General features: G+C 34.7%; 1 protein-coding gene and 1 non-coding gene across 2 annotated transcripts; both read left to right on the top strand.

Annotated features, from left to right (window-relative positions):
* The first annotated feature begins 7,177 nt into the window (after window positions 1-7,177).
* Window positions 7,178-7,251, top strand: TRNAN-GUU. Its single transcript has one exon. It is a non-coding gene; the product is annotated as a tRNA-Asn (tRNA).
* A 3,442-nt stretch (window positions 7,252-10,693) lies between these two features.
* Window positions 10,694-12,855, top strand: LOC113356079 (probable calcium-binding protein CML49). The gene is made up of 5 exons (XM_026599087.1): window positions 10,694-11,256; window positions 11,382-11,428; window positions 11,560-11,735; window positions 11,851-11,869; window positions 12,461-12,855. Exons 1-5 carry the CDS (start codon window positions 10,776-10,778, stop codon window positions 12,563-12,565), a joined length of 828 nt encoding a protein of 275 aa, XP_026454872.1. The 5' UTR covers window positions 10,694-10,775; the 3' UTR covers window positions 12,566-12,855.
* The last annotated feature ends 2,676 nt before the right edge of the window (window positions 12,856-15,531 follow it).

Raw genomic sequence — 15,531 nt, 5'->3', positions numbered from 1 at the left:
AGAATAACAAACAATCATCTGCAAAAAACAGATGATTGATAGGAAGACAATGTTGGTTAATTTTAATACCATTGAGAAGACCAGAATCAACATTATGTTGTAAAAGTCTAGAAAACGATTCCATGATGAACAAAAATAAATAAGGAGACAAAGGGTCTCCTTGGCGTAAACCGCGGGCTGGACAAAATGAAGAACTAGGAGTACCATTGCGCGAGGATAATAGCAGTCAAAAAATTTAATTGGCTTTAATATTTATTTACACCTCTCTCTCCGTGAGCTGTCTTCTATTCACTGGCTCAACGTATGTTAGTTGTGAGACAGCCTATTATGTTTACGTCAGCCTTTCCCCATCTCTTTCGTATTCTGTTATCTAAGAAACAACCTTACCTTTCTTTTCTTATGCAACTGTAGTAGCCTAACCTCCCTTAACGAATATGAGTGTTATTTATACCATATAGTTCTTCTATCAGTCAGAGCATGCAGTAATCCGAACATAGAAATAATTAATTTGTAATTTCCCGATTCGGCAGGTAGGGTTTGTCGAATAAATATATAAATAATGGTTTGTTCTTCTTAATACCGAGATTTTTTTAGCACAATTGACTTTAGAAATGGAAAAAAAACTTTGCAGTTAAACGTGTTTGGGAGGAAGTAATCCAGAAATGGGTAACCTCCCGAGAAACCTATTACTGGATGACAATAGTGGTGCTCGTTGAGAACCCCCACTGTCGGATGATCGCAGTGACTAAGTAGGGAAAATATCGATGGAGAGTCAGGTTATTAAACAATTCATCAGAATTGAAACTCAGATCATTATTTATAAGAGTTCGTTGTATTCATTATATCAGAAATTTTATATGACTCGTTTTATACTTGGCGCTATCTAAAATTCCTCTCTTTGTAGAAGACAATCCAGGAAGATGAATGTTAACATCACCAACAAACATGACCACCGTATTTTTAATGCAATTGAATCTATTTTAATCGACATCTTAGTTCTTCCATTACATTCTGAGTTAATGTGATAAAAGATCAAGTATGCGGTCCCAAATATTTTTGATGAAAATGCGGGGGTCTAAGAGCAAGTCTTATGGTGGAATCCAAACTATTCCAAGTGTGGAAAAATCATGGAATGTCAAGTCTAGTGGCTTCCAAGTTGGGGTCTTCCACAAAAAATCCAAGTAAGGTTCCACGATTTCGTGGAAGGGTTCGTGGAATCCATTTGAACGCCAATAAGAATAGCGCTAAACGCTAATAAGAATAGCGCTAAAAAAACACCATTAAGAATTGCGTATTTTTTATCCGTAGATTTAAAATGAGTTGTTGAAATCTAACGGCTGAGAAAAAAGATCCATTCTTAATTGCGTTTTTTTAGCTCCATTAAGAATAGCGTTTCTACTATTCCACCATTACACTTGCGCTTCCATCCGCAGTTCCAAGTGCTGAGGTGGCGTGGAATATGGAAGATGGATGGATTCCACCATAAGACTTGCTCTAATAACCACACCCTATATTTCGTTCGGCAATCTGTTTGGACGAAACTCGAATATAATTACGAGAACACCAATTTAAAAATTTATACTAAATTGAAAAAGATATCAAAGATATTATCTATTTCTCAATGCAACCAGTAAATCAAACAGATAGAAATACGTGAACCCATTTTTATGAGAATAACTTGGATGGTACCAAAAACCAATATCCAAGTTTCAATCAAGTCCTATCCAACAATCAAAGGTCTGATTTATCGGCTGTGATTGATGTACGCACAACCTGTGATATTTCAATTATATAAACAAAATATAATGCGGAAAAGAAATAACACAGACACCAGAAATTCCGTTAACGAGGAAACCGCAAATGCAGAAAAATCCCAGAACCTAGTTTAGACTTGAACACCACACTATATTAAGCCGCTATAGAATCTAGCCTACTACAAGTTAACTTCAGACTGGAATGTAGTTGATCCCAAACCAATCTCCCGCTGATTAAGGTACAGTCACGTTCCTTACGCCTCTTGATTACGCAAGACCCTGCGCAATTGATTCCCTTAGCTGATCTCACCCACAACTAAGAGTTGCTATGACCCAAAGTCGAAGACTTTATAAACAAATGTGTCTCCCAAAGATAAGTCTATTGTGATAAATAAATTTGTTTCCCACAGATAAATCTACTCTATAAATAAATATGTCTCACACAGATAAATCTATCTTGTTTTGTTCCGTCTTTTGATAAATCAAGGTGAACAAGAACCAACTAATAATCCGGTCTTACAACAGCGAATGAAGCCTAGATTATTATTCACCTCATAATAACTTAACTACATGGTAGTAGAACAAGTTATTGCGGAACGACAAAGTCTGAGACGAAGAACTTGGTGATTTCTTGTATCTTACCTATCAGAGATAAATCTCGAGAAAATCTTAGAGAAGTTTTAAACTCAGACACGATAGTAAAAGTAAGACCAGGATACACAACTACGAATGTTAATAGCTGGGCCTGGTTTCAAGAATCCCAAATGAAGTCTTTCAGTCGTTAACCCAAGAAATGGTTTTCAAAGAAAAGGGAAAATCTGGGTTAAAGGAGAATCATATTAGTATACAAATAGTACACACAAAGTTAGGGGATTAGTTTTCCCACTTTCTAGAGTTCTCCTTTATATATCCTTTCAAATTAGGGTTGATTACAATCAAATCTAAGATAGCCTGGTAACAAAGCAATCAATGTCCACCGCTAGGTGAAACCCTAATTTAAGATTCAAGCTAAGTCCGCTTAGAAATAAACCATTAGATGGTATTCTTAGCTTGTTACACACAAATGAAATATACATTTATTTAGATATGGGTAACCGTACCTAAACACGTATACCAAATTGGCTCAATTATATTTAACCGAAGTTATCCATATGAACACTTTCCACTTAGCCATATTCATCTAACACTTCTAGATCAAATATGATGATCAATCAGTTACAATAGATAATCAAATGAATCTAATTGTACTTCAGAAGAGTTGTTCAACTTGTTCAATATCTCATAGAAATAATCATGAACAAATTGAATCAAAAACAGATTGATTCGTAATCGTACAAAGTACTTATACAAGAATCAATTCGATGAACATTAAAGCCACTATTTGCAAAGATAATTCATATCCCTTATATAATTAATGTTTTAGTTCATGAATATGAGAATCATACATTTTCGGTTGCATAACTTAACCATTGTGTTCGCAATGTGTGCAAACAACATCTCTGGAACTTGGCCTTGACCAGCTGTACGCCGACCGGGTTCGCATACAACCGTTCCGGACCAGCTCAGGTATCCTTGTTCGCATACTGGGTATATGTACAAGAGATCCGGACCTACCTCAGGTAAACTCGTCCGCATACTAGGTACACATATGATCATGACGAAACTTCCCGCGTTAACATCAAAAGACTTTCACACAAATCATGTAAGATGTTCAAGGTAATTTTCACATGACCATCTTTTGACTTAATATCTAATTTCCAACAAATAAATTGTTTCCAACTAGACTCGTCAAGAATACGATGAACTTAGATAAAGCATATGAAAGCTTCGCCAACTTGTATTTCGAGAAATAGATATACGAGATAAACTCAGCCCGAAACATCAAATGTGTAAAAACACAAAAGTATATATAGCTATACGACTTAGTCTCAATGGAAGATATAATAGAATACACTTTCTGAGTGATAGATAATTGTTAGTCTCCACATACCTTTTATTGATGAAGTTCCTCCAAGCTCCCCAATAGATCTTCTTCTTCAATCAATGAACGCCGTAAAGTATAATGCTCAACTACACACTTCTATCCTAATCCGAGACATAGCTATAAGTAGACTAGAAATCAAGTATATAGTTTTTATCAACTAAATTTGACAAACAAGCTTGAGATAGCAACGCTTGCGATTTAGACCGAGCAGTGCTCTAACAGTTGACATTCTAATAACTCCATCTCTTCATTACCAATTGTGGACAATCACATTGTGATTACAAGAGGCGCAGATCTTATCTTCAGGAAAAAGAGGTATTCTACTAAATATCATCATTGTGCTACTTGACTTAAGTCTCAAGGTCCGTCACTACCTACTCGTGTCAGTCAAGCTCGCACATGTCCTGAATGGAGACCATCACTTCATTCAGAGTATAATGATTTGCTGTCGGATGGTACTTGGTATGTAGTTATTCCTCATTCTTCTCAAAATATTGTAGGATGCAAACAGATTTCTATAATCAAGCATAACCTTGATGGTCATGCATGCGGGTAGATCCAAGGTTAGACGCATTATTGTACTTAGCATAATGTACTCGACCAAATTTTACATCCTCGGTGAACTTGTTAGCTAGATATAGCTCAGCGCCAACGCAACGTCATTGGAATGGTATAGTGAATGTAATCATGTACTTAAAAGTAACCATTGATATAAATTTCTTGTATCCCTGCAAAGACATAAAAAGGAATGCTAAAGGAACTGCAACCCAAAGGTTGTTGATTATGAAGGAATAATAATCTCTTCTCCAACGAAAGTAATCAGGGGGAGATATAGTAGACTATTTTCTAAGCCATTACCTATATTCATTTTCGAAAAGTACATGACTAAAGGAACTGTCTGGAACAACTCTGAAAGTAATCAGGGGGAGAGTCCAAGGATATGATGCCGACATATTTTACTTTGAAATTGAAGATGTGTTGTACTCTTTTTCCCTTCGATCGAGAATAATTTTCCCCCAAGGGTTCTGTTAGTCGACAAGGTTTTTAGCGAGACAACACTAAAAACATAAAGTATGTTGAACGTTGAAGACATAAAGATCACGTTGATATTATTGAAAATATCTAAATAAAAGAAATGAAACGTGATAGTATGTTAAAAGCAGCATAATTTCCAAAAAAAAAGCAGCGTAATTTCCAAAATCAACAACATGGTCTTATAAACATACAATTCACCAAAGTAAAGTGTGATAAACTCCTTTTGACTGCATTAGACTAATGAAAATTGTCTGACATCAGGGGGAACATCTAATGGTGTGTTGAATTATTTTCCTTCACCGAGGTTGCTTTTTTCCACAGGGTTTTGTTACTCGGCAAGGTTTTTAATGAGACAACAACAAACACCGGGAATGTAATTTCTCAGCTAAGGCTATTGTCTTTCCCACGAGGATTTCTTCCTTAAGAGTTGTGAAGAAACTAGTCAACTTCAACGGAGCAAAGTGATCATCTACAACGGATCAACTTTACTTGCATATGTCACGTTGTACTCTTTTTCCTTCGTCAAAGGTTTTATCCCACTGGATTTTCCTTGTCAAGGTTTTAATGAGGAAACGTATACACATCCAACTATGTTCTAAGTTTACTTAATGTTGTAGTCTTTTTCTTTCGTTCAGGTTTTGTCCCTTTAGGTTTTTCCTGACGAAGTTTTAACGAGGCAATTAACTTAGACTCGTCGGTCTTTAAAGATCATATTGCATGTGATGAACTACATGTAAAGTACGAGACAACATGTGAAGAGTTGTACCAAGGTTTTGTCCCACTGGGTTTTTCCTTGTCAAAGTTTTAATGAGGCAATTGATTTTCGCACAAGTCATCAAGGAGAGGACGACATTTGAAGAACTACATTCGAAACACTATATGTGAAACACTGCATATGAAGTTCCATTGGACCGCACAAGGGGGAGTGTTGTAGGGTCTACGGCCCATAGATGTGCGGCCCAACCAGCTATACCTGGGGTTTCCCTTACATGTTTATAAGGATATTATAGATATGTAAAGTGGCTAATGAATCAATAAAATCTTCCTCTCTTTCTTATTTCTTTGTTGTCTTCTTTATAATTATACTGTAAAATAGAACTCGTTATGTCAGTAATTTGAGAATTTTTATAATGAAAGTATTAACGAGTAAAAATCATAGACATTGAAGATTTTTCATATATTTTAATTATTAATCCCTAGGATTTTTTTTTGTTGGTAAATCTCAAATATTTAAAGTACTTGTTATAGCTTCCACATAATAAGTACTTGTTATAGGTGCCATATAATAAAAAATCGCCGCATAACAAAAAACTGGGCTTCTTACCACCCGCTGATTGTGCATTGTTGACATATACAACACAAAACATAATGGGTTTTTGAACTTGAACGGACGGATAACATTCTAAGAGACAAACAAGTGATCCGACCATCCCAGTCTCATCCCAGCCAAAGACATCTAGCGGCCGTGGTGTTTGTAACCTCCTTCCATTATTGAGATATTGATAACCCTCTAAAAAATAAATGTGTCATTAAAAAAAAATAAAGGGAAAAATTAAATGTTAAAACCATGGAAAAATAAAGAAATATTTTTGAACCATTCTTTAAAAGATCAAATTAGCTAGCCTTTACCAATCTGCAAAATACAAATAGCATATTTTTTTTTTAAAATTACAAAGAATTATTTTCATTATACTAATTGTATAAAGGAAAAATCGAAAAATACAAAGAATAATTTTCATTATACTCATTGTATAAAGGGAATAATCAAAAACAAATACATATCCAAAAATGACTCACCAAAAATTTACTCTTTTGCCATAGACCTGAATTTAACTTTAGCAATCGAATAAGCTAACTTCATCAACTTTCAAAACACAAATCACATTAGAGTTACAATGTGTGAAACCCAAAATAAAGTGAAAAATTAGATATTACAACCATATAAAACTCATTTTTTATATTTATATTTTATTATTCAAAAAATAAAGAAAATTCTTTGACGTATATCTTTTCAAACTTGGAAAGAACAATGAACAAAGAACTTTAGGTCCTCTTTTTAAAATGAAACATTTTTCCTACCATTTTAATCATAATTATCATTTTACTCAATTGCAAGTGCAGCCGAATTTATAATTATTTGGATGATAAATATCTAAGAATTTCATAGCTACAAGTCCACATTGGTCAAAATAAGTCTTACCACAGTTTGCAGTAGTTATTAAAATCATTATAACAAACAAATTATATGGCCTCTTGCCGTGCTGTTATGGCACGGGTTATTTATAGTTACTAGACAATTGGACACTTGGAGTGCCTAGTAACTAAAACCTGTAGCGAAAAAAATCCATCATTAAGGTATTTTACAATAGAATCTAGTCCAGAGATTTAGTTTTGAAACAACAAAGCTGGAATAGCTCAGCTGGTTAGAGCTTGTAGCTGTTAACCACAAGGTCACAGGTTCAATCCCTGTTTCTAGCGTGTTTTCGTTTTCTTCTTTCGTTCTGAAATCCATCTACCAAATAGTATACAAAATCCACATAAAAAACATATTTTTAGCTGGTTTATACACTAGGATCATATTCATGCTTAGAGAACCAATTAAAATCAACCAGTTCATGAACATCTCAAAATAAATTATGTTCGTTAACTGACTAAACCAGTTCATGTACGTGAGTTAATAAGAGATTTATTCATCATGCAAATGCAAAGTTCATGTACCGATCAATTCAGTTCATGAACATGAATGTAACTTGATGTCTCCTATGAACTTTTTACACAGTTATGGTATATTGAACAATAAGTTGTTCTCAACCTATTATGCGATAAGTTCTTTAGAACTTCCATTGCTTGAAATTATAATTTGAGATTTGTCAAGTCTAGCTTGAACTCGAAATTTCTTCTCACATTTTCATCATAATAGTAAAGTTAAACAACGTTGTTTCAGCAGATGAAATGGTAAAAAAATATGAGAAAATAGGATAGTCAATCATTACATACTTTTTTTATGAAGTCCTCATAGATGTCTTTGTTGATCTTCAGTCATCAATCTTTAGGGGTTAATCGATAAATTCTGATACTCAACTACCATGTTTTATTCCTAGTCTGAGATTGATTTTAGCAGACCATAAATCAAGATATAGTTTTGGTCAACTAAGTTTGATAACAAAGTTGACATACCAAAATTTGTGAGTTTTACCGAGCGATGCTCCAACAAAAATCTTGTTGCTGATCAATGAGCACTTGCTCATGATTCAATATCCTAGGTTTAATTTCTGCAAAAATAAATGGCACCACTCTATTTTTTGTGCAAAAATCATAAAATCATCATTCTCTATCCATACCCTATTCAGAATATGCATTATCAAATCAGACTCACTGACTTTTTCACATATAACAACTAAAGAATCAACTATTGTTTTCCTATAATGCAGGTAAACAAGAATTGTCAATTACTTTTCGTAAATTGTGAAGCTGATTTCTCAACATACTTTTTCTTTCCAAAATTTGATTTTTGAAACTAGCTTCAATAAAAGACCAAATTTCCCTGGCTGTTGAAAGATCTGATATATCACCAGAAACAGAAGCAATGAAAGTTTCCTTCATTCAACTTGTAACAAAACAGTCTAGCTTTCTCCGATAAACCCACTTCTGATTCAAGCTTGAAACACCATTAACCATAACTTTTCTTATTGGTTCTTGCTTATCACCAGTAACATAACCATGCAAATCATCTGAAACCAAGTCGACTCAAACTGATAAGTCATAGCAAGAAATTTGTATATTATAAAATGACAAGGAGAACTTAAGAGAATTACCATTTTGAGCAACGATGAAGAAATTATTGTTGTTATTACCCATTCCCCAAACAAGGGTATCAAGAAACAGAGATGACTTTTGATTTGAAAATTGACCTGAAACCAGTAAATTCATGTTGAAAAAAGCTGAAGAGAATCGAGAAAGATATGAAAAATATATTGGTTCCATGATCTTCTAAAAATATTGTTAAGAAATTTGTGTGCAAAAGATGATTTTTTTTATTTGGATCAAAACTCCAATGACACCATAAGAATGTATAACAATTTATTATAACGAACTCAGTTAACACTGAGAAGAGAGAGAGTGTGCTGTAATAACAGCTGTACTAAATTTAATAAAGGTAAGTCAATACTTGACTTGGCTTACACATATATTACAATACGTCTTTTATCGAGAAACTATTAGCGAGCAAAAATCGTACACATACAAGATTATTGGGATAATTTAACTGCTGATTTGTAGGAAATTTTATTGGATGATAAAGTTAGTTGTCGTAGCTTTTGATGGTTATATTACTTTCTCGTGATAATATTTTTCCTTTTTGACGATAATTTTTTACAAAAAATAAATAAAAATAAACTAGCCTTTCATATCCTGCCATGATTTACTATTTTGGAAAAATATGTTAGAAAACTAGTTGCAAAACAAGCACCGTATAAAAATGACAACACATTATGCTTAAGTGATGTACTATATGCCATGGCAGGAAGAATTTTTGGTAAACCAAGGATCTCAGCACCTGTTGCTTATTTTTTAATTAAAAAGATTAGTTTAGAAGCAACAAAGCTGGAATAGCTCGGCTGGTTAGAGCGTGTGGCTGTTAACCACAAGGTAACAGGTTCAATCCCTCTTTCTAGAGATATTTTTTTTACTTTCCTTCTACTCTAGAAATCATTTTTTGATTTCAGAGCTTTTTGCTGGTGTATACATACACTAGGACCAGATTCGTGGAAAAGGATCCAAGATATATTCTTACACAGTTACACTCTTGAAATGCACACTGGGGTGTTCCCCTTTACATGATGCACATATATTACGAAGTTATAGAACTTAAAAATTCTCCTTATTTACTTTTACAAATTGTGAGTGTCTGGTCATGCAAGATTCTGAATTGAAGTTGGGAAATCCTGGACTAAACGTTTCACATTAGTATCACGAAAATTACAAGTTCCCTGGTATCCCAAGTTTCAGCTGATGATTTTCGTAGTCTTTCACTTATCGCAGTGACACTCGTACTTATGAATGCAAAATGAAGGACAACTAAGATCAACTCTATAGAAACATGAAGGAGAGCCTTTCAAGAAAATCGGAAAATATCTTAAGCAACTTGATCACCTTTGCTTTCAGCTGTCTTTTATTCCTTTTGCAATCTCCTGATTGCCGTGTTCGTCTTTGGGAACTTATTTTTTTTTATGCTCTGAACCTTTAGATTGTAAATGAATTTCAATAGACGTTAATAGTGCATTATAGCACATTTTGGGCAGGTGTTATGTTGGACTTCAGATGTGTTTGCTGTACGAAACATAATATTGTGGGTGTTCTGCCCTGCAACATAGTTTGCTATTCTTAGGAATACTGTGAACTAAGACTAAAACCTGTTAAATAAGACTAAAAAGTTGCTCAATGACCCAAATTTTCTACACTACAAATAAAATTTGACCACGTGACTCAAAATTTATCATGTGGTCCAATTTACTTGTGATCAGGCTGGTCGAAAGCCTTTACTCCGCCCAATCCACTTGACCACTTGAATCGCACCATTATATGGTACTAATGATTATCCAGAAAAAGTGAAAAAAGATGCAGTTATCATAAACAGATAGAATCTTATTCCATTTTATCATCTTACTACACATATAAAGAAAATTCTGATTCCAGTTGAAAACATGATGAGCCATTAGATCCTACTGCAAGGTTTGTATGACGGAGGATGTTCAAATGCTGATTGCACATCACAAAAAAGAAAATACCGAAAGTTTATTGGAACATTGCCTACTCCACATACCCGAAAGCTATATTAAAAATTCGTGTCCATCAAAATTGCATGGCATTCTAGCGTAATTTCTTCAAGACTTATATTCACCCAGTTACTATAAAACCCATCACTTGGGAGTCCTCATTTCCACAAGCGCTCAAAACTCAAAACCCCATAGCATATACACCTTTCCTCTCTTCCTTCAGATATAATGGCTTATGCAACATACTCTTCGCATCAGCAACATGCTTACTATGGTGCTCAACCATATGATCATGAGGATTTCAGTGACAATTATGGTTCTCAGCACTACAGTAATAAGTTGCAATCTTACCCACAAGTCTCTGAGCACAACTACTACGATGAAGAATGTGTCAAACCTGCTGCTAAATTGCAGCAGGTTCAATTCCCTTGCAATGCTAACGGCTATGGTCGTACTAATAATAATCAGCAGCAGCAACAGCATGGAATGATGAGTCCTTTCTCAGCAGGGATGTTACCATCCGCTTTCCCAAAAGGGACTAATCCTGAAATTGTGAAATGTTTTCAAATGGTTGATCAAGACAGAAGTGGATTCATTGATGACAAGGAGTTGCAAAGAGCTTTGTCTTCTGTTCAACAAAGCTTTAGTCTCCGTACTATTCATCTTCTGATGCATCTCCATACTAATAATCCCAAGGTTCGCCAGTTAGGTATGTGCTGATCAACTCTTCTTTTCCCTTTATCTCCCAGCTGCTTTATTTGCAGTCCATCTCTCTTTATTATTTACTTTCACCTTTATACGCATATAAACGTAAATCTTTGTGGGTGCACGCAGGGCCAAGGGAATTCATTGCTGTGTATCAGTGTCTTCAGAGTTGGAGGGTAAGTCGCAACTAGCAAGAACTCTATAATATTTGCACCAATTCACTTATGAATAATTCGTGAACATTTTAAAGATTACCTCTATGCTTAATTAAGGAAAACATTGCTAATGTGACTTCTGTTGTTTCCAGACAACTTTTCAACGATTTGATACGGACCGAAGTGGGAAAATTGATTCTTCTGAGTTACAGAGGGCTCTAGGAGCACTTGGTTTCAGGGTTTCTCCAGCCATCATGAATTTGCTTATCGCGAAGTATGATAAAACTGGGTACAAAAAGAAGGGCCTTGAATATGACAGTTTCATAGAGTATGTTACCTACCTTCATCTAACTCTATAATAACCTTCTCTTCTTTTTCTAATAACTGTTTCTCTTGATTATCCACTAATTAATTTGTTTGGGTTTTTGTTCTTGACGTTGCAGGTGCTGCCTTACTGTCAAGGTACTGATTATTTTTAATTCCTGATGTCAAAATAAAATAAAATAAAAATAATAAAACCAAAGCGTAACAGATTATCACACTATCTCACACTATTTTTAATTCCCCTCACACTTTTATTATCACAGTATCTCATACATTGGACGTCATTTTTGCAAATTAAAACCAAACCGTAACGGATTTGAAGCTAATACTTTGGAGATATGTTACCATTACATAGCTCTACTTTCCTACCGAAAATGAGCATGTTCCGAGACGTATAACATCATCATCTACTACTTTGAAAATGAGCCGTCGAAAATCTGCGGATTTCTGGCCGTCGAAACTAAGACCGGTAGATTGTGAGGATTTATATTTTGGTGATCATTTTTGGTAGGCATGTAGAACTTGGTAAGAGGAACACATTCTCAAAATATTAGCTTCAAATCCGTTACAGTTTGATTTTTATTCACGAAAATGACGTCCAACGCGTGAGATAATGTGATAATAAAAATGTGAAGGATCCTTCCTCTTCTTTGATATGTTTTCGTTCATTTCTATTTCCTCCTATACCGTAGTGTAAATATGTGTTCTAAGTAATTGAACTCAATGCAGGGACTCTCTGATAAGTTCAAGGAAAATGATGTTTCGTGTACTGGAACTGTGACTTTCACATACGAGGAATTCATGACGACAGTTTTACCCTTTTTAATGATCTAAGTTATTGTAAGTGTTTCTGAATAACGTTATGCCTATGTAGGTGTAGGATAATGTTATGTCCATGATTGTCAGGAAAATATATGCTTGCATGTTTCCTTGGACAAAAGGATTACTGGTTTAATTATGTAGTATATGTAATGTGGTATTGGAGTGCAGTTGTAATAAATACAACAATAGCTAATGTGCTCGAACTCGCATCTTTAAAATGGTATTAGAAGACAACGCAAGTACTATTTTAGAGTAATTTGTACTATTTTATAATAATATCAATATCTTTAGAGTAATTTGTATATAATCTTTTTAGTGTATCTTGCTATTTTAGAGTAATTCTTGGAATAATGAGTTTCCTAGCAATTCACAATTACTCTCATTCGAATTGAATTGAAATAGAACATGAAACTCAAATTGAATTTGTCAAGAGCTCAAGGTTTATCAATATTTATCATAGTTACAGTAGATGAAAAGCTAGAGAAGAACACGTCTTCTTACAACTAACATGTTGCCAGAAAGTGAAGAAAAAGTAAGTCAAAAATTACAGAGACTATTCAATACATCAACGATTACAACCATTAACACTATTACAACAACTATCAACTTACAGTATTCACACTAGATAATCCAACAGTCTCCCTCAAGGTGGTGCATATATATCACAAATGCCCAACTTGATAAGTGAATCATTGAATACATTATTTGATACGACCTTGGTCAGAATATCTGCTAAATGTTGTGTTGTACGTACATACGGCACTTCAATTATGTTTTCTTCAAGTTTATCATAGATGAAGTTCATATCAATCTCCACATGTTTCGTTCGATCATGTTGTACTAGATTTTCTGCAATTTTGATGGTTGACTGATTATCACAAAACAACTTCATAGGTTTTGCAGGAGGAAACCCAAGCTATCCCATAAGCTTTTTCAACCATAAAAGTTCACAAATGCCTTTCACTATTGCCTTGTATTCTGCTTCAGCACTTGACAAGGAAACAACATGTTGTTTCTTAGACTTCCAAGTTACTAAATTACCTCCTACGAAGGTTACATATCCAGATGTCGATCTTCTCCTATCACCTTTGCCTTCCCAGTCTGAGTCAGTGTAACCCGATATATCAAGATGTCCATGTTTTGAAGACATCAAACCTCTGCCTAATGCAGACATCAAATACCTTAGTATCCTGATGACTGCATCCATGTGTTGTTGACCCGGATTATGCATAAATCTGCTCACAACACCTACATCATAGGCAATGTCTGGCTTAATATGGGAAAGATAAATTAAGCGACCAACTAACTTATGGTACTGTCCCTTGTTGGTTGGTATTTGATCAGAACATCTTCAAGACCATGATTCTGTTCCATAGGAGACCCAATTGGCTCACACCCAAGCATATTGGTTTCCTTCAACAAATCAATACATATTTTCGCTGAGACAAGAAAATTCTCTGTCCAAATCATATAACTTCAATACCCAAGAAGTATTTAAGTCCACCCAAATTCTTCATACCAAACTCCAAATACAAACCACTCTTCAGATTATTCATCTCTTCAGGATCATTTCATATTACCACCATATCATCTACATAGATAATAAGCGCATTTATCTTCTTATCTACCCTTTGTAGGAACAAAGTATGATTAGCATTACTTTGTGTATACCCGAGTTTCTTCATTGCCAGACGAAATATACCAAACCAAGCTCTGGGAGACTGCTTCAAACCATATAAGGCCTTGTTTAGCTCACAACCCACGTTTGCATCGTTTGGAGCATATTATAACCTGGAGTTAGTGGCATGTACACTTCTTCTTGTAAATCACCATGAAAAAAGGCATTTTTCACATCATACTATTTTACAGGCCAACCTAAATTTGCTTCCAAAGACAACAACACCCGAATAGTATTGAACATGATGAAACGTCTCTTGATAATCAATCGAACCATCTTGCTTTGTACCTATCAATCGAACCATCTGGATTATACTTGATAGCATAAACCCACATGCAACCAACAGGTTTCTTCCCTTCTGGTAGTAAAACTATATCCCATGTACCATTTCTATTATGTGCTAATATCTCCTCTACCATAGGGCCATCCCATTTTGGATCAGATAATGCTTCTTGTACGTTTTTGGGAATAGTAACATCCTATATCTGACTGACAAATGCTTTACCAGCTTCTGATAATCTATGAGTAGACATATAATTCACGATAGGATATTTTACCTTTTTTTATTGCTTTAGGTGAAAAATGATATGGTGGTACCCCACGATTGCCCCATTGTGGAAATTGATACATGTCAGCCACAATTGATTCACAAATATTGTTAGTATTAATCGAAGGATTTATGCTTACCTGAGTCTCATCGGCGGAAGGATAACTTCTTATAGGTACTATCGATGTGGATAGAGGATGTTCTTCAACAATAGGAGCATCCACTTCTTCAATAACAGGATTATCGACCCCTTGAATTTGTTCCATGATTTGCATATCAGCTACTCTTAAGCCACTGTCAGTAGGAGATGTACTCAAACTTGTTTCATTTGTAGTCAGATTTATTTACTATTAGTTGGAAATAAATCCATCAAATTCAGCTCCTTAGTAACAATCTCTCCCTGAAGAGGAGAATTAGATACATTTTTTCGAGTAAAAAATTTTGTGCTCAGAAAACGTTACATCCATAGTAACATAAAATTTATGGCTTTGAGGATGATAACACATGTAGCCTTTCTAGAATGGATGATAACCAACAAAGACACAATTGATAGCACATGGATCTAACTTTGTACGTAGATGTTTCAAACACAACACAACCGAATACCCTTGGAGGAAGTTTAAGATGAGAAGGTATTGTCACAGACAAAGCTAATTTATTTGTCCAACGGAGTTTGAAATTTTAAAACACTAGTTGGTACCTGATTGAGAAGATATACAGCAGCGGTAATATCTTCTTTCCATAATTGGGTCT

Source organism: Papaver somniferum, chromosome 3, assembly GCF_003573695.1.
Source record: "Papaver somniferum cultivar HN1 chromosome 3, ASM357369v1, whole genome shotgun sequence".
NCBI classification, from domain to species: domain Eukaryota; kingdom Viridiplantae; phylum Streptophyta; class Magnoliopsida; order Ranunculales; family Papaveraceae; genus Papaver; species Papaver somniferum.
This window is presented reverse-complemented; position numbering and strand designations above follow the sequence as displayed.